Source organism: Lepidochelys olivacea (genome assembly GCF_965140295.1).
Source record: "Lepidochelys olivacea isolate rLepOli2 genome assembly, chromosome: 22".
Lineage (NCBI taxonomy): Eukaryota > Metazoa > Chordata > Testudines > Cheloniidae > Lepidochelys > Lepidochelys olivacea.
The window spans coordinates 8,146,314-8,168,594 of record NC_140432.1 but is presented as its reverse complement, the minus strand read 5'-3'; the positions used below and the strand labels follow the sequence as shown (position 1 = coordinate 8,168,594).

Below are 22,281 nucleotides of genomic sequence, written 5' to 3'. Positions count from 1 at the left end.
CTTGTGGAAAAATCCATGTGCACTCGCCCAGTCCAACTGGCTCTGCAAAAGCCTCTTCAGTTTTTTAAATTAGTTATTGGCATGAAACGAAAAAAAGAAAGAGGGAGCGTGGGGGGGGGGTGGGAGAGGAAGGGAAGAGAGAGAAAAGGGGGGAAAGGAGCTCATTTAACTTGTCCGTTTTTATTTTTATTTTACTGTTGTTTGTAATAGAAACCACAATCCCTGCTGCAAATAGGTCAGACTTAAAAACAACCCACTGTGCATTAAGAATCCGACAAGACATCTCTCAATGGCAGAGTCCAGTCTGGGTTTCTTGCTCGTCCAGCGGCAGGGCTGGGGACTCGTTTTGCTAAGTGAACCTTTCTGCCCGGCTAAGAGCCGTTGGTGTAAAGAAGCAAGGCTGCTATATATGCACCAGTGGAGTTTTCCCCTGCTTGAAACCATTGGTGGAAATTGCGTCTTGTGCTGTCTACACTTGGGGCTTGCACCAGTGTCACTATGGTAGTGGTTGAAATCAGAGCACAATAGACAAGGCTTAAATTGTAGCCCATTCCCCTTGTAACCAAATGGCTTCTTCTTCCCCATCCTTGGCAGCCAGCCAGTCACTTTCATTCCTCCCCTTTGATAATCCTTGGCAGGTACATAAAACTGCATATTAATTCTACGCTTTTGGCATCATTTGCCAACAAGCTAAGGCCCGGGAGCCCCACTAAAACTGCGACAGGAAGACGGCAGAGTGGCACTGCAGTGGGTGGACCCAGCTCCGGTTAAAGAAGGAAGGGGGTTGTTTCTGAGATGCGACCAGAGAAGTTTTAAGTTTCTTTCAATTTTTCTGATTCAACTCACAACTTGCCACCTTCAGATCCCGTGAGCGACGGCATCATTTCTAGATTGGGTTAGGGGCAGAAAGCAGAACCTTGCCAATGCACATGACATGACTGGCTGACCCACAGTGAATCAACACAACAAAAAAGAAAAGATAACAGTAGAACATTTTGCATCTAAAGATCGCAGGCATTCCATAGCGGTGGTCTGAATAATTAGCCACATTTTACAGATGGGGAAACTGAGGCATGGAGCAGCAATGTGACTTACCCAGGGTCATGTAGAGCCAGAGTGTAGCCCACATCTCCTGCTTGCCATTCCAGTGTTTTAACTGCAAATCAGTGCTCACTCTTGTGATCAAAAAGACTGGATCAAGACACAGAGGGCCAGATTCTCAGCAGGTGTAAATCGGCATAGCTGCATTGACTTCAACCGAATGCGGCTGATTTACACCTGCTGAGGATCTGCTCTTGGGTGGAGATTGCCCAAAATGACATTAAAGTCATTAATCATTTTAAAGCTCCCTGCGCTGGTTTCTTTGCACCCTTCTTTCAAGGCAGCTGACTTGGGAGTGCAAGAGCAGTATTATGTTTACAGTAGCAGTCAGAAAACCCAGTTCAATTCCCCCCCTCTCCTCCTGTGTGACTTTGGGTAAGTTACTTAGTTTCCCTTTGTCTCAGTTCCCCATCTACAAGATGGGTATAAGATACTTCTCTACCTCTTGAGGTGGGTTGTGAGGATTAATACCTCATAAGCCCCTTCAGTACTTTTGGGAAGGGGGCTGAATAAGGTTAATAAATAGTTCCTCCATTGTATGGCACAACGGGTGAGAGGGATTAAGAACAGCAGCCAGTCATGCACGTTTTGCTGTGGAAAACAGCTCACTCGTGCTCTCTCTCAAGCAGTGCAAGTTTCCACCTCTCTCAAAAAACAAAACAATCAAATCTGCCATGTTTTTTTTTTTTGTTTTTTTTTTCTTCTTCACAAAAAGTTGTGCAACGTGAACGAACCACAGCAGCCCGGCCAGCTTCTAGTCCCAGACTCTAAAGCTGAACGTGTTCAAAACAAAATGGAAAAGGCAGAGCCAGGGAATCCATCCAGAGACTCGGGTTTCTGCAAAAACAATATTGTTCCCAGGATCTGACGCCCAGTGGCTCAAAGAGATTCTACAGAACTCTGGCCAGACGGTTAGTTATGCAGAGAGTCGTTATCTGTCGTAAAGTGGCTCAATTTTCACACTCAAACGCTCCAAGTTACAGAGTTTCAATTTAAAAATATGAGGCCAGGTCCCCTTCTGGTGTAAATCAGCAACTGACTTCAACTAAGCAAGGCCAGTTTACGCCAGCTGAAGTAAATTACGCCTGCCCTAGGTCTGTTTTAGACTTAAAAGGCCCATTTGAACAGCGGCCCTGTGACAAACGTGTATTCAATACAAAATGGAATTAAAGAGCACAAAATAAATCATAGATGTTTTCAAGAAATGTCATTCTGCAGCTGTCTGGTTTATATCCAGAAATTCCCCAGAATGAATGCAGACTCTATTAGAGGCAAGGTATGGGATATTAATAACACTTTGCACTTTCATAGTACCTTTCAACTGAGGATCTAACAGCTTTGCAAACGTTCATGCTTGCGACATGCTTTGGAAGGAGGTGAGGAATCATTAGTGTCATTTTATTATTCACATTTATAAATGCACCTCTCCAGGTGCTATTATATGGGTGGGGTAAACTGAGGCATGGGGTGACTTGACTTATCCAAAGTCACACAGTGGTAGAATCAGAATCCTGAAAGTGGTTCTGAGCCCTCTGCTACAACCTTTCACCCTAAATCCCTCCCCATCGACCTCCTCCTGACTGTAGTGAAAGCCAATAGCACGTAGGACTTGGTAGGATAGGGCCCCTGATGGAATTCCTGATTCCCTGCTGGGTTACTTCAGGTTGAAGACCAGCAATTTCCATGGAGCTACACTGATGTAAAACTGAAATAACGCAGTGGCGAATCAAGCCCTTAAGGTTTGCAATAAGCAGTGGGAAGGCCTGGCTCATCCTCTCGTTGAAGTCAAGGAGGCCCTAAGTCTACTGCCCTGCTGTGCCAGGGAGGTGAGCTCTGGTAGTGGTTTCTAGGATGAGAGCACAGTTGAAGCAGGACCTTGTGCCCACCTCCTCTGACCCTTCTCCCCACCCAGATCTCAGAGCTTCAGATCCTGCACACGCTGAAGTCAACAACAAACTTCCAACCGGCTTCACTGGTGCAAGGTCATGCCCTTAGTGCTCAGCAGAGTTATCCTGTGCGGGGCTTCTGGCACACGGGTGGGGTTCACAGATGCTCCTTTCCCTCCCCTGAGTAAAAAAATCCCTGATCAAATGTGCACAGCTCGGGATCCCTTCCTGTACTCCCACCAGCCTCTGAAGTCTGCACGCCAGCTGAGAGAACGTGGTATCAGGAAGGCCCTGTTCAGGATATTAAAGATTGGATAATAAATCCCCCAGAAAAAAAAAAAGAAAGCTTTAAAAAGGAAAAAGCGATGTTTTTCGAATCTGAAAGGCTGAGGGTGCCGTTGGGGGCCGGTGTTCCCACTGAACAATGGAGCTCACAGTCCCTTGGCTTCCCCAGCTGCTCACTGAGTGCTGACAGCTCCTGTATCCCGCTGCCTCCTTAGAAGCTTACTCCATCAAACCAGAGTCAGGGGAGCAGACTTGTTAGTCAGCGTCGCCCTCACAAACACTCGGGGGGAAGCACGGGCAGTGGGCCTCTTTTGGCAAGGCCTTTTGATTTCGCTGGACACGGCGCTGGCTGGGTCACATTTGCAGTGGTTTGTGATAACAATCTCATCTTTCTAGGGCACCTTCCCTCCAGCTGGATCCCAGGGGGCTTGAGGTCAGGTTTTTAAAGGGATTTAGGAGCCTAAAGATGCAGATAGGTGCCAGGGTTTTGTTTACAGGGCACCTAGGTGCCTAACTCCCAGTGAAATCCACAGGAGAAAAGTGCCAAGACACTCCAGAAAATATCTGTCTGTGTGTCTTCTGGGGCAGTACTGACTCAGCAGAGGAGAGCGCCACCTACCAGTCCATGACCCCACCTGCGGCAGGGCCGGAGGTCTCCCAGCCAAGCACAGCCCAACCGCTTTACATTCTGGATTGGGGATGCTAGGCAAGAAGCCTCGATTGTGAAATAATGGGTCTGAACCATGGCCCTCTGATGCCAAATGAGTTGGCAGTATCAGGACTGGATTAATGTACGGATCAGTGGGGCTCTGCCCTGGGTGCCCAAGTGGTTCAGGGTCCTGGGATTTCAAAGTATTGTTTAATGCTGCAGTGTCCAAACAGCTAATCCCATTCCCAACATGCCTCTTTTGCTAACCTTCCCTCGCTGTGCATGGAGCATTTGGAGGAGATTAGAGGAACAGCCCCAGGAGGCACCAGAACGTCTCCCACCATCCTGCAGTTGTGGGCCTTTCCGTGAGTGTTGAGGGTGCTCAGAACCTCCCAGGAGGTACGCAGCGCCTTGCAGGATCAAGCCACTTTGCACAACCTTGCAATCTGCTTCTTGGTGGGTTAGCATCGCCAGGCTGAGTCCCTGGAGTCATGGCACTTGCATGAGCCCAGTTAAACAGCAGAACCACACCCCATTTATCACGGGCAGCCGCTAGCTTCTGAGACAGGGCTCCTTCCCACTCAGCGTGTTCCCAAGGAACACCCGCTCAGCATGTAATTACAATAGCACTGAAGGGCCCCTATGTACTAGGTTCTGTACAAACACCCAGTAACAGACAATCCCAGCCCCAAAGAACTCACAATTTAAACAAACCAGCCAGACAAAGGCTAGAAGCAGAAACAGAGGTAAAGCCACTTGGGCAGGGTCAGAGCCAGGGCTAGAGCGCATGTCTCCTGAGTCCTAGCCCATTGTCCTAGCCACTAGATGACACTGCCTCCATTACCAGCCCTGTCTATTGGTGGCTTTTGGCTTAGTCTATCCTATTTATACAGCTACAGCATAACAACACCTCACTCTTACACAGAACATTTTATCTGTGGAGCTTTACAAAGCAGGTCAGTGAAATTATCTCCATTTTACAGAGGGGGAAACTGAGGCATCTAAGGCACTAGAAATCCAGCACTCCCCCTACACTCTCACCCAACCTGCCCTCAGAGCAGGCCACAATGGGGTGGACCTTGTACATCTGACTTTCAAGTGGGTCCTGGAGAACCCAAGCCTGGCCCGTATCCAGCCTTACAAACCCCTCTGATGCAAATCGACAGAAGGAGAAGAGGGCTGAGAACCTGAAACAGCCTGTGGGATTCTTCGTGTGGAACACACACTGGTTTTTGCAGTGGGTCCTTTGGCCTCAGTAGGAAGACAGATCCTGGCTGGGTAGCTGGAATTTAGATTATTGGCTCTAAATGGAAAAGCTGGGCCAGGCATCCTTTGCAGGATGCAGGCTTGTGATTCATCTGAATGACCACTGAAAAGAAGCTGAAAGAGAGAGCAGAGAGTACAAGACCTCACTGCTTCCCTCCTAATGAGAGAGGGGTGGCTGGAGCTGGCATGATTCTGGTACCTTGGAGCAGGGGATGCACATGGGAGCAAGGAAAATCTAGAGTTGCAGGGAACTGCAGGCCAAGCCCTGGAGTTCCCAGCCCTGACACTCTGTGGCATGTAATACCCTGGTGTTTACACCCGGGGCATGTGTTTGTATTTTTGCAACCCTTTTGCATGAGGAATCGTAGACAGTAGGTTTCTGGAGCGGCAGGGGAAACCAAAAGCACCTCAACCCCCACCCTGAAATGTTAGATGCACCATGTTAAACGATGGCAGTAAATGTAACTGGTTGTGGACTCTGCCCAAGCACTGCATGTCCGTAAGGCTGCGTGCCACAGGCTCTCAACCCATGCCACACAAAACCTATGCTGCCGTCTCCAGGGGTTAAAGTAGCACCATGCTGAGCTCCCCTTCGACTCACATGCTTAGATCATGCTTGTAGGGGAGGGCGTGGAGAGCTTCTAGTCTACAGGTGAGGTTCTCCCCATGGAATCCCAACATTCTCTTTGATCCACTCTGCTAATACTTGGGAGCAATCCATCCCTTAGCAGAGAGTTAGGCATTTCTGCCTCCTCACTTCCTTACCACCCCAGTACTGGTGCAAGAGCCTTCTCCTCCGCAGTGCCCGGTATCTTGAACACCCTCCTCGTGTCGCTCCAGCTCATTGGCAATCTCTGCTGAAAACATGCTGTTGGGCCCCACCTACTCCCCTTTATTTCTCTCCTTTTCTACTCTGCCGCTGAATTAAAGAGAGCTCTGTATTCAAAAGAGTTCAGCATGCTGAGTGCACATTGACTGGTGGACTCATTTGCAAATCTGGCCTTTATTTAGGTGCCTAGATGGGAGCCACATGGGCGTCCCAATCATGGGTGCTAAAACTTTAGAAATCTGGCACTTAATGTCTGTAACCCTTATAATTTTCTAGCTGTATTATTATGTATTATTTAATGGTGTTATATTTTCAATAACTAATCACTGCACTATGACTTTCTGTTAAACATTTTGTTTATAGTAATGCCTGTCCCTAAACACCTGCATGCTTTACATTTAAATTAACAGCACCTTATAATGGCATTATCATCATCATCATCAACAACAGTAATAATAAATACCTAGCTCTTATGCTGTATCCAACTCACATCCTCTGTCACTATCCCATCCAGGCCACACAGAACTCTTCACTGTGGCAACAGGGACAGAACGCAGAGCTCCCTGCTTCAAAAGCACAGCCCCTTACCACTTGTTCTAAAGGAGAATCACTGAGCAGTATAGGGGCTCAGGCACACAGTTGAGTAATTCTGATTCTATCCAGTAGGGGCAGCAGCTAGTTCACTAAAAATAATTCTATAACCTGTCTATTTGAGGTACTTGTGTGGCCCTGTTATAATAGTTTCTGAGACACTGACTACCTTTTAACATATTTATCCTCAGAGAACACCATAAGTGCTAGTATCCCCATTGTACAGATGAGGAACTGAGGCACAGAGCAGATTGCCCAAGAACACACAGGATGCCAATCTACTGAGTCCAAGGCTACCACTCTAACCACTGGGCCATCCTGCTTCTCTGCTTAGCATCTCAGTACAACTAGGGGAGACTGATCAAGCTTTCGGACTGCTACCCCTTCCTACTTCTCCACATGGGCGCCGAAGATACTGCCAAGAATGACCTTGAGCGGGTCACTGCAGACTATGTGGCTTTGGGAAGAAGGATAAAGGAGTTTGAGGCGCAAGTCATGTTCTCGTCCATCCTCCCTGTTGAAGGAAAAGGCCCAGGTCGGGACCATCGAATTGTGGAGGTAAATGCGTGGTTGCGCAGGTGGGGTTGGAGAGACGGCTTTGGATTCTTCGACCATGGGACGTTGTTCCAGGAAGAAGGATTGCTAGGAAGAGATGGGATGCACCTAATGAAGAGAGGAAAGAGCATCTTCGCAGGCAGGCTTGTTAACCTAGTGAGGAGGGCTTTCAATTAGGTTCGCCGGGGGATGGTGACCTAAGCCCAGTGGTAAGTGGGGAAGTGGGATCCCAGGAGGAAACACAAGGAGGAGGGTGTAACGGGGGGGGGGGGGGGGCTCCTGATTCATACTGAGAAAGTAGGACAGTCGGCTAGTTATCTTAGGTGCCTGTACATGAACGGAAGATGCCTGGGAAACAAGCAGGGAGAACTGGAAGTCCTGACACAGTCAAGGAACTATGATGTGATTGCAATAACAGAGACTTGGTGGGGTAACTCACATGCCTGGAGCACTGTCATGAATGGATATAAACTGTTTAGGAAGGAGAGGCGGGGCAGAAAAGGTGGAGGAGTTGCACTGTATGTAAGAGAGAGGTATGATTGCTCAGAGCTCCGGCATGAAACTGGAGAAAAGCCTGTAGAAAGTCTTTGGATTAAGTTTAGCGGTGAGAGCAACAAGAGTGGTGTTGTGGTGGACATTTTCTATAGACCACTAGACCAGGAGGATGCGGTGGATGAGGCTTTCTTCAGACAACTAACAGAAGTTTCCAGATCACAGGCCCTGGTTCTCATGGGGGACTTCAACCACCCTGACATCTGCTGGGAGAGCAATACAGCAGTGCCCAGACAATCCAGGAAGATTTTGGAGAGTGTTGGTGACAACTTCTTGGTGCAAGTGCTGGAACAACCAACTTGGGGCCGTGCTCCTCTTGACCCGCTGCTCACAAACAGGGAAGAATTGGTAGGGGAAGTAGAAGTGGGTGGCAACCTGGGCAGCAGTGACCATGTGAGGGTCGAGTTCAGGATCCTGACAAAAGGAAGAAAGGAGAGCAGCAGAATACGGACGCTGGACTTCAGAAAAGCAGACTTTGGCTCCCTCAGGGGACTAATGGGCAGGATCCCCTGGAAGGCTAATATGAGGGGGAAAGGAGTCCAGGAGAGCTGGCTGTATTTTAAAGAAGTTTTATTGAGGGCACAGGAATAAACCATCCTGATGTGCAGAAAGAATAGCAAATATGAAAGGCGACCAGCTTGGCTTAACAGAGAAATCTTCAGTGAGCTTAAACACAAAAAGGAAGCTTACAAGAAGTGGAAACTTGAACACATGACTAGGGAGGAGTATAAAGATATTGCTCAAGCATTCAGAGGTGTAATCAGCAAGGCCAAAGCACAATTTGGAGTTGCAGCTAGCAAGGGATGTGAAAGGTAACAAGAAGGGTTTCTACAGGTATGTTAGCAACAAGAAGGTGGTCAGGGAAAGTGTGGGACCCTTACTGAATGGGGGAGGCAACCTAGTGACAGACGATGTGGAAAAAGCTGAAGTATTCAATGCTTTTTTTGCCTCAGTCTTTACAGACAAGGTCAGCTCCCAGACTACTGCACTTTATGGGGAGGAGGTTAGAAGCACTCAGTGGTGAAAGAACAGGTTAAGGACTATTTAGAAAAGCTGGACATGCACAAGTCCCTGGGTCCGGATCTAATGCCTCCAAGGGTGCTGAGAGAGTTGGCTGATGTGCTTGCAGAGCCATTGGCCATTATCTTTGAAAACTCATAGCAATCGGGGGAGATCCCAGATGATTGGAAAAAGGCAAATATAGTGCCCATCTTTTAAAAAGGGAAGAAGGAAAATCCGGGGAACTACAGACCCGCCAGCCTCCCCTCAGTCCGTGGAAAAATCATGGAGCAAGTCCTCAAGGAATTCATTTTGAAGCACTTGGAAGAGAGGAAGCTGATCAGGAATAGTCAACATGGATTCATCAAGGGCAAGTCATGCCTGATCAACCTGATTGCCTTCTATGATGAGATAACTGGCTCTGTGGATGCGAGGAAAGCAATGGACATGATATACCTTGACTTTAGCAAAGCGTTTGATATGGTCTCCCATGGTATTCTTGCCAGCAAGTTAAAGAAGTATGGATTGGATGAATGGACTAGAAGGTGGATAGAAAGCTGTGTAGATCATTGGGCTCAATGGGTAGTGATCAATGGCTTAATGTCTAGTTGGCAGCCAGTATCACGTGGAGTGCTCAAGGGATTGGTCCTGGGGCTGGTTTTGTTCAACATCTTCATGGATGTTCAACATCTGGATGATGGGATGCATTGCACCCTCAGCAAGTTCACAGATGACACAAAGCTGAGGGGAGAGGTAGATATGCTGGAGAGTAGGGATAGGGTCTGGAGTGACCTAGACAAATTGGAGGATTGGGCCAAAAGAAATCTGAGGGGGTTCAACATGGACAAGTGCAGAGTCCTGCACTTAGGACAGAAGAATCCCATGCACTGCTACAGGCTGGGGACCAACTGGGTAAGTAGCAGTTCTGCAGAAAAGGACCTGGGGTTTACAGTGGACGAGAAGTTGGATATGAGTCAACAGTGTGCTGCTGTTGTCAAGAAGGATAACGGCATTTTGGGCTGCATTAGTAGGAGCATTGCCAGCAGGTCGAGGGAAGTGATTATTTCCCTCTGTTTGGCACTGGTGAGGCCACACCTGGAGTATTGCATCCAGTTTTGGTCCCCCCACTACAGAAGGGATGTGGACAAATTGGAGAAAGTCTAGCGAAGGGCAGAGAAAATGATTAGGGGGCTGGGGCATATGACTTATGAGGAGAGGCTGAGGGAACTGGACTTATTTAATCTGCAGAAGAGAAGAGTGAAGGGGGATTTGATAGCAGCCTTCAACTACCTGAAAGGGGTTCCAAAGAGGATGGAGCTCGGCTGTTCTCAGTGGTGGCAGATGACAGAACAAGAAGCAATGATCTCAAGTTGCAGTGGGGGAGGTTAGATATTAGGGAAAACTATTTCACCAAGAGGGTAGTGAAGCACTAGAATGGGTTACTTAGAGCGGTGGTGGAATCTCCATCCTTAGAGGTTTTTAAGGCCCAGCTTGACAAAGCCCTGGCTGGGATGATTTAGTTGGGGTTGGTCCTGCTTTGAGCAGGGGGTTGGACTAGATGACCTCCTGAGGTCTCTTCCAACTCTAATCTTCTATGATTCTATGAGTGGATGAGGCTAGCAGAGAGGTACATATGGATCTGTAGGTAAGAGCCAGCATTGTGTCGGTGGTGACCCAGACCAAAACTTTGGGTGTTCACGGTCTGGATCCTAATCCAGATCTAGTTCTGGATTCGAACATTGTAGCTGAAGCCCATTTCCAGTTTCTGGAACCAACCAGAACCAGGAAGCAGGAGGTACCTGGAATGAAAACACAGTTCAACACCTTCAGCAAGGTTCTGTTTAGGTTCTAGCAATGGGCAAATGCTTGGGGGCAGTTCTGATTTCTTCTGAAGTGGGTCGCTCCTTTGTATTCATCTCTGATCTCTTCCCTTGCAGGACCTGATTCCACTGGGGGTGACGTGTAACTAAAACCTCTCTGAGCTAGGAAACCTAGAGCCTGGGTTTCGCTCCCTTCCTCAGAGCAATGGCCCTACCTGCAGGAATCGGAATTGCTCTGGGTTTTTTGGGGGCCATTGGCGACAGCCCCCCGTTGTGAGAGCTTGCCTAGAAAAACATCCCAGAGCCTTAGAGCAGTGGAACTTCTTGATTCCTGTCTGGATTCGCTGCCACCCTGCACACAGCGTAGGATGACACATTACAAAGAAAAGGAGCAAGCACAGAGAAATGTTTTGCTTGTTGCTTGGACATCAGCCAAAGAACCCCCAGTGCACAGAGCAGAGTGGAAGCAGAAATATCTATCAACACAATCTCTCCCAAACTCAGGTTTGTAAGAAAAACTGCCTTTGTAAGTTTGTATGTACACACAAGACATATAGATGTGTGTGTGCACACAAACACCCCCACACCCCATATACACATCTACCACAGACACACAGACCGGCGCTCTCATGCACGCACTCGTACAGGTGTACGCACAGATACAGACGTGCAAAGAAACACACACAGAAATAGAGACACCCACAAATATGTATTCTGCAAAGACACGCACAAACACCTCCACAGAGAAAGCGGACGGACACTCACGGAAGAGAAAAGGAAGGCAGGGACAGACAGACAGACAGACAGACACACACGCTGCTGCTGCTTTTACAGCATTTGCCCATTCGCCTCATTATCAAGAAACAAATTTACTCTTGTCTTGGGAAACAGCCTGAGCGATTCCAAGCACTTTTGTGACCGCATCCCAGCAAATGTGTAACCCGCACACATATGTGCGATAACGGTGCACACAGCGCACCCAAGGCAAAAATAATAATAGCTCTTTTTGCTGGGAGAAAAGGAAGGATAATGGTTACTTAGAAAGTGCTCCAGACAAGCTGTCAGGTTGAATTCAGAGAACTGGAGTCTAGCTCTGGGACAGCGCTGGCTCAGAGCGATCCCCTGTGAGTTGGGTTTCCTGCCTGCTACGGTTTACAGACAACGATTCTTTGTTTCAAGTATTTTTGGTGAAAAAACACACGGCTGCCTCCGAAGAGGGTCAGGGAGAACGGAGACAAAACACTAGCTCTGGAATTTCAAAGGAAAACAATTTTTTAAAAAAGAAAAGAAACCAAGAGCGCTAGCTACCGTCTCTCCTGGAATCCTAAATCCCATTTGGCCACAGAATCATCATAATAAGCACGCTCATACACACACTCTCTCTCTCTCTCTAACAACAACAAAAGCAAACAACAACAACCCCAAAACAAAACCCAACCACTAACCCTGCTCTTTTCCTGTGCAATGGAACTAAAAATGGAGTAGGAGTATTTCATCAGCAGGAGAACAAACAGCATCAACAAAAATCATCACACTCAGAGACAATTAAAAGGGCACAGAGCTACCACTGCACATTCTCTGACATGGATAAAAGTCAAAGTGGTCCAAAAACCTTCCACACAAAGAAGGAGTGTTACCAACATACAAAAAATAAATAATAATAAAAAAGTAAAGAACCTCTGGTCGCTTGAGCTGGCTAATATTTTTCACATGAAAAGCTTTTCTTTGTCAAAAATGGCTTTGTTTATGAACACAAAAATTCAGCAGAGAATTTTCAATTTCTTTTTTAAAAATTGTTGATGAAAACTGAAAATAAAAAAGCTATTTTTCCAGTGTCCCGTTTTTTTCTTTTATTCCGCTCCACCCCACTTTCTAGCTGCAAATCTGAAAAAAACCTGAAATTTTGAAAAATTTGACACCAAACATCCTCAGTTAATGAAGTCCCTACATTTTTCGAAATCAAGTTCTTTTAGAAAATTGAAAAATGAAGATGTTTTCAAAATGTCTACATTTGGGGGATTTTCAGTCTCCCGATTTCCATCCAGCCCTAGCTCTTACCTGATGGAGTGAAATGGCCTTTTGCTGCACATGTGCAGCCATGCCCACCTCACCTATTCATAACTCCATCCATGCAACCATGCACGCCGTGCAAGCACACGCATGCTCACACGAATGCACAATCCTACTCTGCATAGAAACACAAAGATGTACATAACTCAAGCAGACACATCAGCCCTAATTTTCTAGGCTGGGTGCCGGTTCCTAAATCCATATTCAGGCACCTAACTAGAAGCTATTTAGGGCTCCTTTGAAATTTCAGTTCATGTCTTATCTGCTTTCCCTCTAACCTTCTCCAGTGGCATCTGGATGATAAGATTGCACACTGTGCAAAAAATAATAGCTCTTTTTGCTCGGAGAAAATGAAGGGTAATGGTTACTTGGATGGATGGATTTAGGAGCCTTACTTTAGGTACCCAGATTTGCTGTACGTTGGGGATAAGCGTGGAAGGAAGGGAGAATGAAGCTGGCATGGGATAGACAGTGACGGAGAAGGGGAAAGACCTCCAGATTTTTAAAACACACACACAAGACGTTTCACAATCTGCCACACCCTGCAAACACACAAACAGGCCCCTCCCACTCAAACCTTCACATCCACAGCTCTCTACAAGCAAACCAATGCGTTACTGTTGATGGAGAAGGGGGCACAATTTAAAGGTTCTGGTGATATGCAGTGGGGTTCAGTGTAGGACATATAAACCCTGGCAGAAATCTGGGGGCCACATGCCCCCACGTCCCCCCATGCATCACCTCTGTACTCAACAAACACCCACCGTACTTCCTACAAGCAAACCTTAACACACATGTGTGCCCGTGCGCACGAGACAACACTACTCACGCACACACACACGGAATCTCGCACGTCCACACAAAGTGCTTCTGCACATGTGGTAACAAAGGGCTCAGTCCTGCCAGGGGCTGAGCACTCTGTCCCAGTGCAGCACAGCTCTTAGGCTCACACATATATTTAAGCACAGTCCCGTTGGTCTCAGGGGGAATATGTATATGCTTAAAATTAAGCACCCATTTAAAGTGCTTTGCTGGATTGGGGCCAGAGTGCTGGGCACTTTGTAGGGCTGAGCCCTTGGGGATTAAATCATACTTATATATGCATAAACTTTGCATTTCCCTGCAGAACCCTATTTGAATGGTACAGTATTGTAAGGAGTGAGTTACTGAGCTACCAAGTCGTTTAGAGTCTCCATGGATGTTTACAGTGAATGTGCTCCCAGATTCTTCTCTTGTGTCTCAGATATCTACACTATCCTACCCAGCACTCCAGACAGTCAAGTCATGGAAAAAGAAACAGACTTTCCCTCCATTGAAAAGCACTCGGTGGGCCCAAACCTTTCTATTTAGCAAGGAGAGTAACCTCATTTCCTTTACCAGAAAATTGCTCTGCAGCCAAAAATGCCTGATGAGTCTCATTAAAGCAATTTCTTTCTCAAAGGCAGCTGAAGACAATTTGTACCGATGATGCTAAATACTGCACATTTGAGAGTTTACGAGGTTCAGGAGCAAAGAAACGCAATGTTCAGAGTCCTTTAGACCCTAAGGGTATGTCTACGCAGCAGCTGGGCAGACAGACACGTGTTAATTCTGCGTGAGCTAGTGAGCTATAAATAGCCGAGGCTCAGGCTAGCCACACAAGTGTGTACCCAGGCGGTTAGGCAGGTTTGTACCCAGGTGGCTAGCCCAGGTCGCTGCCCATGCCACTGTGGCCACACTGTTATTTTTAGCCTGCTAGCCTGAGCAGAGCTAGCAGTGTCTGTCTACCTGCAGCTGCGTGCAAAAACAGCCAAAATAATCAGAGGAGAAAATGAATATGCCATGAGCACCTGCCTTCCAAGTTTACAGTACAATACAGTATAAAGTTGAGCTATGTGAAACTCTGATTCTGAAAGGCGCTTAACTTTAAGCCTGTGCTCAAACAGACACTTTAGTGGTTTCTAGGAGAGGGATCTAAGGCAGAGGACACCTGCAACCAGTCCATTTAGCCTGATGGAAAACTGACTATTCTTGTTTGCTAGTTAATGGCTAAAGCTCTTCTTCAAAGGGGTTGCTTTAGTCATAGGTAGCCCTTAAAAGGGATGCCCAAACTGTCAACAGGGCAATGGTCACAGACACATGATACAAGAATTGAATATGCTTTGTATAATGTTGTGTAAGAATATGCATCAGATATGTGTTTTGCATTTGACCTTGAATAAATAGATCCTTTGCATTATCCATGTGGGTTCCTAGAAAGCACACAAGAAAAATACAGTAGGGTTGACCCGAGAAGCTAACAGGGTCTTTTCTGTCTCTGACTCTTCTATGATGCTATGACAGACACAAAAGCAGTGTGGTCCAGTGAAGCGAGTAATGGGCTGGGATACAGGTAATCTTGGTTCTGTACCAAGTTCTCTGCACCATCCTGTTGTGTGTGTGTTGCTTCATCTTTCTCTGTACTTCTGTTTCCCCTTCTAGCTACCGCCCTTTGTCTGTCTTGTCTGTTGGGGTCTCTTATTATGTGTCTGTACTGCACCTAGCAGGTGTGGGTCTCTAGGCACTGCTGGAATACAAACAGCTATAATAATGATTGAAAGAAAGGAAGTAAGGACAGACAGACAAAGTGGAGGCAGATGTGTCCACTGATTGCGCATTCGACAACATGAGGATGTTACCCAATGAAAACCAACGCAGCCTTCAGGATTTATCATTCCAGCCTAGCTTTTGAACAAATAAATACATTCTTAATTTAATAATCACAAAGAAACAACATTAAAGCCCACAACTGGCCCCCGGTTCAGATTTTGTAAAAACAAGTTTTACAAAGAACTAAGGCCAATCAAAATTCTTCTGTGATGATGATTATTTATTACTTAAATTCAGTAGGAACAAAGCCAAATAATCAAACCCCTGCAAGGTTTCTATCCAACTCATTGTGATCTTGTGCTGCAAAGTGAAAGTGACTAGAAGAAACTGACTAAGTCTGTTGCATTTTCAAAGAGAAGAGAAAGACAGAAAATAAATGAATGGCTTAAATGGTAGAGCATAAATTAGATTTTAAAAAAATCCTTTCATGTTTAATCATTTGAGATGTTAAACAGAGAAGGAAAAATACATTTTCATGAAAAAAATGGATGATTTTTAACCTGAGCATTTCCTAGTCAAAGGAAGTGTCAACTTGAAATCTAGTATATTTTAAAAAGTGAGCTAAAAGGAAGCAAGAAAGGTCTCGTATTTGAGAACCAGCCTGAGGCATAGGCAACTGGGTTCAATTCTCATTTCTGCCACAGATTTCTTGTGTAACCTTGGGCCAATTACTTAACCTCACAGTGCCTCAGGTCCCCATCTGTAAAATGCAGATATAATAATTCCCAGAGTCTTGACTTCTCTGTTTAGATTGCACTGTTTGGACTGGGACTGCTTCATATTATGAGATAGCACAGCACCAATGCAATGGGGCCCAAAGCTCAGCTGAGGCCTCTTGGTGCAGCTGTAATGCAATAATAAAAGTAGTATCAGGTACTAACACTGCTAATATCTATGGCTTTGCTGCCACGTTTTCCTACTAAACAAGAATGTTTTTTATCGTCCTTGGTACTCCCTGAAAGAGCCACACAAATAACAGGGGAAACTGACTATAGTGAAACTGACAATACTAGTAGCTCCATCAAATGCACTCAAATTGTGGGTGGGAGGAAATGGAAAACCCCACACTTCATTTTCCCCTCTAATCTCCTTCCTTTTCTGTGATCTTAAGTGTGACTTGCAATGATAGTAGGCAAAAAAAGAAGTCAGAAAGAAGTGTGATTTTTGCATGGAGGGTCTCCCTTTAACAAACATGACCAAATCCATGCTCTCTTGCTTTTATTTTTAGCAACACCACCTGGCCTCAGACAGAAAGAGCACCACCCTGGATGTGTGTGTGTCTGTTTGTGTTTATGGGGGGATAGTGGGCAAGTGGGTGCTTATGTGTTTTCTTATTCAAACAGGACCGAGCCAAGCTTTTATTATTTTTAAATAGATGACTCTTAGAGTAGAAAGAGAGTGGGAGAAAGGCCTGGTTGGCTTTGTCTCTGTAATGTGCCATGTTTTATTAACTGATGACTGGCTCATACAGAGACAGCAAAGAGGAGGGGGCACCAGGGAATAGGCAGCTCAAGTGGATGGCTATATATGGGACAAAAGCAGCACCTGTAATCAGCAACATTAATCCATCTCTCTCTAAAACTAGGGACCAGGGCAGATGTTTGAGGTTAAACCAGCATGGTGGTGCACATGGAAAGAGGCCTGTGCTAAAGTGCTGGCTCAGAGAGCGTATCTAGTCAAATGGAGCATCTCCAGACATCGCATGCTGCTGCTCTTTAAATTTGTGATCTTGGGCTACGTCTGCCTGACGAGCTAGGGGTGTGATTCCCCTGCTTGCGTACACATGTGCTAGCTCTCAGCGAGTTCATGCAACTGTAATAGCCATGCAGCCAGGGTAGCAGCACATCCCTAGTGGTCAGGGCAGAGAACTGGGAGACAGGACACCCTTACTAGCGCTTACAGTAGGAGGAAAGGAGACAGGACTCCTGGGTTCTATTTTTGGGCCCTGGGAAGAAGTGTGACATGGTTACCAAGTATGGGACAGGGAGCTAGGATTCCTGGGTTCTGCTTCCAGTTCAGACAGTAGCTCATTGTGAGACCTTGAGAAAGTCACTTGACCTCTCTGTGTCTCAGTTCCCCCATGTGGATACGGGTAATATACATCATTAAACATGGATTGCCAAAACCAGTGTTGTCAACTTTTTTGAGTTGTCCAATATTTGTTTATTTTTATTCAAGCCCCAGCTCTTGGAGTCAAGTGACACAATGAGACTCTGCTTTCATTTTTTTTAAAAAACCTACATTTCTAGCCCTTAGAGTTCCAGAGAACAGCTTGAAAACATGATTGGGTTGTATCCTAAAGGCTCAAAAACCAGATGGCAAATAAAAAGACCCCCAAATATATTACTTGTTAACTCTCATGGTTTTTAAGCCCCATCTCAAGATTTCTGCATGCTTAGCCTTGACAATACTACAATAGTCTGCAGCATGGTCTCGCAGCAGGGGTACTAGCTAGAGAAGTAGGACGGACCAGTAATCAGGCCATTTGATTGGGAGAGAGGAAGCCCTGGTTCAGTTCTGTGCTTGGTCCTGTCTCCTACTATGCTCAGGAGCAAATCAATTAGCCTGAGCTTCACCTTCTGCCCTAGCTCACAGGGGCATGAGGCTATAAATACATTGAAGACAGAGAGGTGTGTGGATACCCCAGTAATAGGGGACAGATAAGTACCTTACATAGAAGGACACTTAGTTGCCCTGGATTCTAATCCCGTCCCTGCTGTGTGAGCTTGGACTTTCCCCCTTTCTCCTGTCTATTTTAATCGTAAGCTCCTTGAGGCAGGGACGATATGTCTGTACAGCACCTAGCACAACGAGGCCCCAAACCTGGCCGGGGCCTCTATGAGCTACCATAGCACAAATAATTAATAACGCTACTACCCTGAGTCCTCCAGGCTCCCCCAGATGCTCTTTTATCCAAACATGTCTATTTACACACTGCAAACATTTTTCAGTCTTTGAAAATGTTACTTCTCGAGATGCAATGTAGACGTTTCCGGGCCTGAAATGTAAATCCTCTCCGAACTCTAATCACCTGGGTTCTCCAGTTTCTAACTAGTGAGGTGGATTTTCCCCCCCTCTTTTTCTTTTCTGCATCAATGCATCCACAGAAGAGGGCTTGTAAATAACAGAGTCCCATGCTGTGAGCACCCCTTTCTGGTTCATTGGCTAACCTGCATGCCAGGCTCATGTCTACAAATACAAATGACTTCTGATAGGATGGGAGGTACAACACTGTTAAACCAAAATATTCCTTTGGCTTTGCGGAAAACTGTGCATCTGTGTGTGTGAGAACAGGCCGAAATCTTTAAGGGACAAACATTACTTGCATGTTTCAAAGAGGGCCCTACATACAATGCAGAGAAATAAGACTGTTAACGGAAAGAAATGATAAGCAGATTCCAATCCTTTGGTTAAATACCAAGATTTAACTAATACCTGGTCACTTGTATGGAAGATATACAGTCAGACCTGAATTTTCAGAAGGTCTCAGCACCCACAGTTGGGGCCAGATTTTCAGAAAAGCTCAACTCCCATTTAGGCATTTAAATGAGAGCCCGAAGAGGGTTGGGCTTCAAACTTTCCTGTTTCTTCATTGAAGAGAAGGAGTCCAGGAGTCATATGATGGGAGCATGTGACTGAGACCCAGGCTGACAGGGGAATATAACAGCAGTCTGAGATCAGTTGGTAAGACATTCTCTTTAGCTTCAGGCAGAGAAGTGCAAATGGGCAGTCAGGAAGGTTGTGTGGGGAGCAAGGTTGCTGGACAAAAGCCTGAGCCGGGACAGGACTTAGAACACGGCACCTGGGGTTGTGAGCCAGCTAGAAAGGCTGTGTGGAAGATTTTGTGTATTCTATCGAAATTTAGGTTAATAAACCAGGCCCCAAGAAGGCATCACTTGACATGTGAAAACCTATGTGAAGTTAATAGGGAACCCAAGAAGGAGAAACTGAGGCAAAGGATGGGTGTGATAACTAGGCTGGCTAAGTCCCAGCTACAGTATGTAACTGAAATACTGCACAGGGAATTCATGTATCAGACTCGAGGCCTATCTAGCCCAGTATCCTGCTAGTAGCCAAGATCGGCTGCTTCAGAGAAAGGTGCAAACAAGTTTCTTCATGACCCCAGAATTGACGTTTGATCAGGGTTCATGTGAAAAACACTGTGATCATAGGTGGTTAGGATCCTGGTTCTAGGGCTTATTGCAACACAGGACCTTGGGCATCTCACTGGGACCAGAGTTCAGCTCACCAGTGGGCAGAGTGAGAGCTACTGACCTAGTGCCTGCAACGTGCAAAAAGCAAGGTTTAAAACCTGTTCATGTAAAGAACAGCAACAGTGTAATCAGTTCGCTGACTCACTAACAAACACACGTGAAAATAACCATCACACAGTTTTATGCAATGGGGCTGGCTGGCGAAGCGGTAGTTTGCATTTCAGCATGGGTGTGTCTGCAAATGGAGGTGTTGCCAGTAATCTGTGTGCATGGAAACTCATCTTTTCATGCAAGGGGCATAAAAAAGTAGACTCTGTTTTTAACACAATCAGAAATATTCCAGGAACAGAGGAAGGCAGATTATTTATTAGCTCAAACCATGGGATTCTTCTGAAGCCAAACTCGCCGTTCTTGATGTATGCTCCAGGGTTCTGAAACACGTTGTGCTTGTTTTTGTGTAGGTGGAGGAGGTTAGGCCTGTAAACGCTGGGTGAAGCTGGGATTTAGATTGAGTGTTTTCTAGGGGAAATAGAATGGCGTAATGTAGGATGGGGGATCCTGTATGTGGGATTGTGAGTTGTGGGGAGGGTGTCACACCTCTGTGGAGTGGATTTACAGCAGAATGTGAATCTTACACTGAACCACTGCAGTATAGAGAGTAGAATAAGGCAAAGTCAGACTAAGCCATGCTGTGGGAAAAGCAGCTGGTAAGTTTCCCCTCCAGCTATAGCGAACCCAACACAGGATCTGGGATCAGAACTGCAAATGCAGCTGTCCCCTGCTCCAGGCTTCCCATAGGTCTAGACAGTTATTCAACCAGCAGCAATATCCCCCGGGTGGCTGCATGCCTCCATACAGGGTTAACATGCAGCCACTGTGGGAGACTGTGTGGCAATATATCTCCTGAGGGTGCATCTTGGGACATCTGTGAGTCATGAAGGCGAAAGCCTGAACTGTCTAACTGCAAGGAGGGAAACCTTGGTGCCCTGGAAGGATTCTTAGGGGAATCAATTCCCGGAGCATCTCAGTCCCCATGCAGGAAAATGCACATAAGCAACCAGTTTGTTTAGATTCTCTCTGCTCTGAGCTGAATCCCCTTTTGGATTTAAAAGAGGGAGAGGAGCGAAGAGATGGTGAGATGGAGAAAGAGGAAGGGGGAGAGTGTGGGAGAGAGAGAAAAGAAAGGGGGTGGGAGAGAAAAAAGCAGACTGACCTTCTTTGGCCGCAAGTCGTGAGGAGGGTTCTGTGTGGGTTGGAGTGTTGTAGACCAGCAATGAGCTACCTGGAAGGCAAATAAAGGGGGTTACAGTGATGTGAATTCAGTGTATTTTAGGGAGCGCAGAGGAGAGCCAGGGGGTGGGAGGGATGGGAAGATGTCATCACCCGGAACTAGGGGCCAGATTTTCAAAGAGCTCAGTATGTTGGTTGCACGTGGGGCGCTGAGCTCTCTTGAACACCTGGCCATAAACATCCCAGTAAGGGCTGCTGCATGCTGAGCTAGGCTGAGGAACTGACCCGTGAGTGAGGTGTCTCAATGGGAGGTGAGTTCTCTGGGAAATCTGGCCTGGGCTGCGGGCACTGAGCCTTGAAAATCTGGCCCTGAATGCTTGTACAAAATCTATTCCTAAGAAAGAGCCTGAATCACCATCCACAGTGAACAGTCTGGTCTCTTATCAGCTCTGGTTTGGGACTTGTATCTAGTGGGTGGAATGGTAGGCTGCTAGGCCAGGCTTCCTGCCAGTGCTACGGACTCAGGGTATGTCTCCACCTTGGACTTTGCTGTAGTTCTGTTGGCCTGACCCCTTCGTGTAGACAGAGGGGGTAGGTTCCATGGGTGTAAGAATCCCACTTCCCCGAGCGAAGGGAGCTACGCAGACAGAAGCATTCTTCCCTCCACGTAGCTCTGGCTCTCCTGGAGGTGGTTTTTTTTACAGTCCTGACCAATGTGGCTATGTCAACCTAACCTGAAGTGTAGACCAGGCCTTAATGTGTGACCTGGGGTAAGTCGCCCCACTCTGTAAACTAGAGATAGTGTCTAGGGATGGCTCAGTAGCAGCATATCTCTGGTGTTGCTGTTACCGGACCTGGCTGGAGCTGGTAGGCAAGAGTAACGGGTGGAAAAGTGAATGGGCAGTTTGGTAACCTCACTAATGGGTCAGGATTTCAGTCCCCTCCGTCTCAGCTGAGGGTTCAGCCACTTCTTTATTTTCTCCAGACTGTTCCACCCATCCCTGCTTTGCACTTCCTACAGCACCTGCTGTGCTGGGATGGCTAAGTATTTTGCATGCATCAGTCAGTTAACCCTCTCAGTGCTGCTGTGCACGGCAACGGTATTCTAGGCGTTCTGTGGATGGCAAAACGAAGGCATGGAGAGTCTAAGTGATCTGCTCAAGGTCACAAAGCAAGTCAGTGTCAAGTGGTGTCCTGAATGCCTGTTCCATGCCCTGCTCTTGACTCCCACTTCCTTCCAGGAGAAACACAGCCCTGAAACTGATGCCCCTGCAAATGTCACATTGGCTTACAGTGCGAGACGTGGTGTTGCTTAGTAGCTAGAACACTGAACTGGGACTCAAAATACTGGGGTACTAGCCCCAGCTCTGCCAGGGGCATGCAGGATGAGCTTGGCTAAATCACTTTGCTTCATTGCTCTATGCCTCCGTTTCCCCATCCACCGATTAAAAACTGCCGTCTAAGAGTTAGATATTATTATAGATGTGGTTGTACAGCACCTAGGCCAACAGCGCTTCTAGAAGATACTGTAACACGAATAGTCATAAAGGAGAAGAAGGGAGCTCTTATTTTATCCGGTTTCAGAGTAGCAGCCGTGTTAGTCTGT

At 46.6% G+C, this 22,281-nt stretch overlaps 2 protein-coding genes across 7 annotated transcripts in view; one reads left to right on the top strand and one right to left on the bottom strand.

Annotated features, from left to right (window-relative positions):
• Nucleotides 1-12,223, top strand: part of KCNJ1 (potassium inwardly rectifying channel subfamily J member 1) — a 61,450-nt gene extending 49,227 nt beyond the window's left edge. Inside the window, exons 2-3 of one of the 2 annotated variants that reach the window (XR_014709283.1) lie at nt 6,799-7,165; nt 10,651-12,223. The gene's annotated coding sequence lies outside the window, so the exon portion shown is untranslated. Of the gene's footprint in view, nt 1-6,798; nt 7,372-10,650 lie in introns of both variants that reach the window. The other variant, XR_014709284.1, reaches the window with a different exon arrangement.
• Nucleotides 1-22,281, bottom strand: part of FLI1 (Fli-1 proto-oncogene, ETS transcription factor) — a 119,686-nt gene that overhangs the window by 11,391 nt on the left and 86,014 nt on the right. For 4 of the 5 annotated variants that reach the window (XM_084612024.1, XM_084612026.1, XM_084612028.1 and 1 more), the window contains one exon: nt 20,659-20,727. The exons of the other annotated variant lie outside the window; for it this stretch is intronic. In XM_084612024.1, the coding sequence (XP_084468150.1) occupies nt 20,659-20,727 (69 nt within the window). The remainder of the gene's footprint in view (nt 1-20,658; nt 20,728-22,281) is intronic. 5 annotated transcript variants of the gene reach the window in all.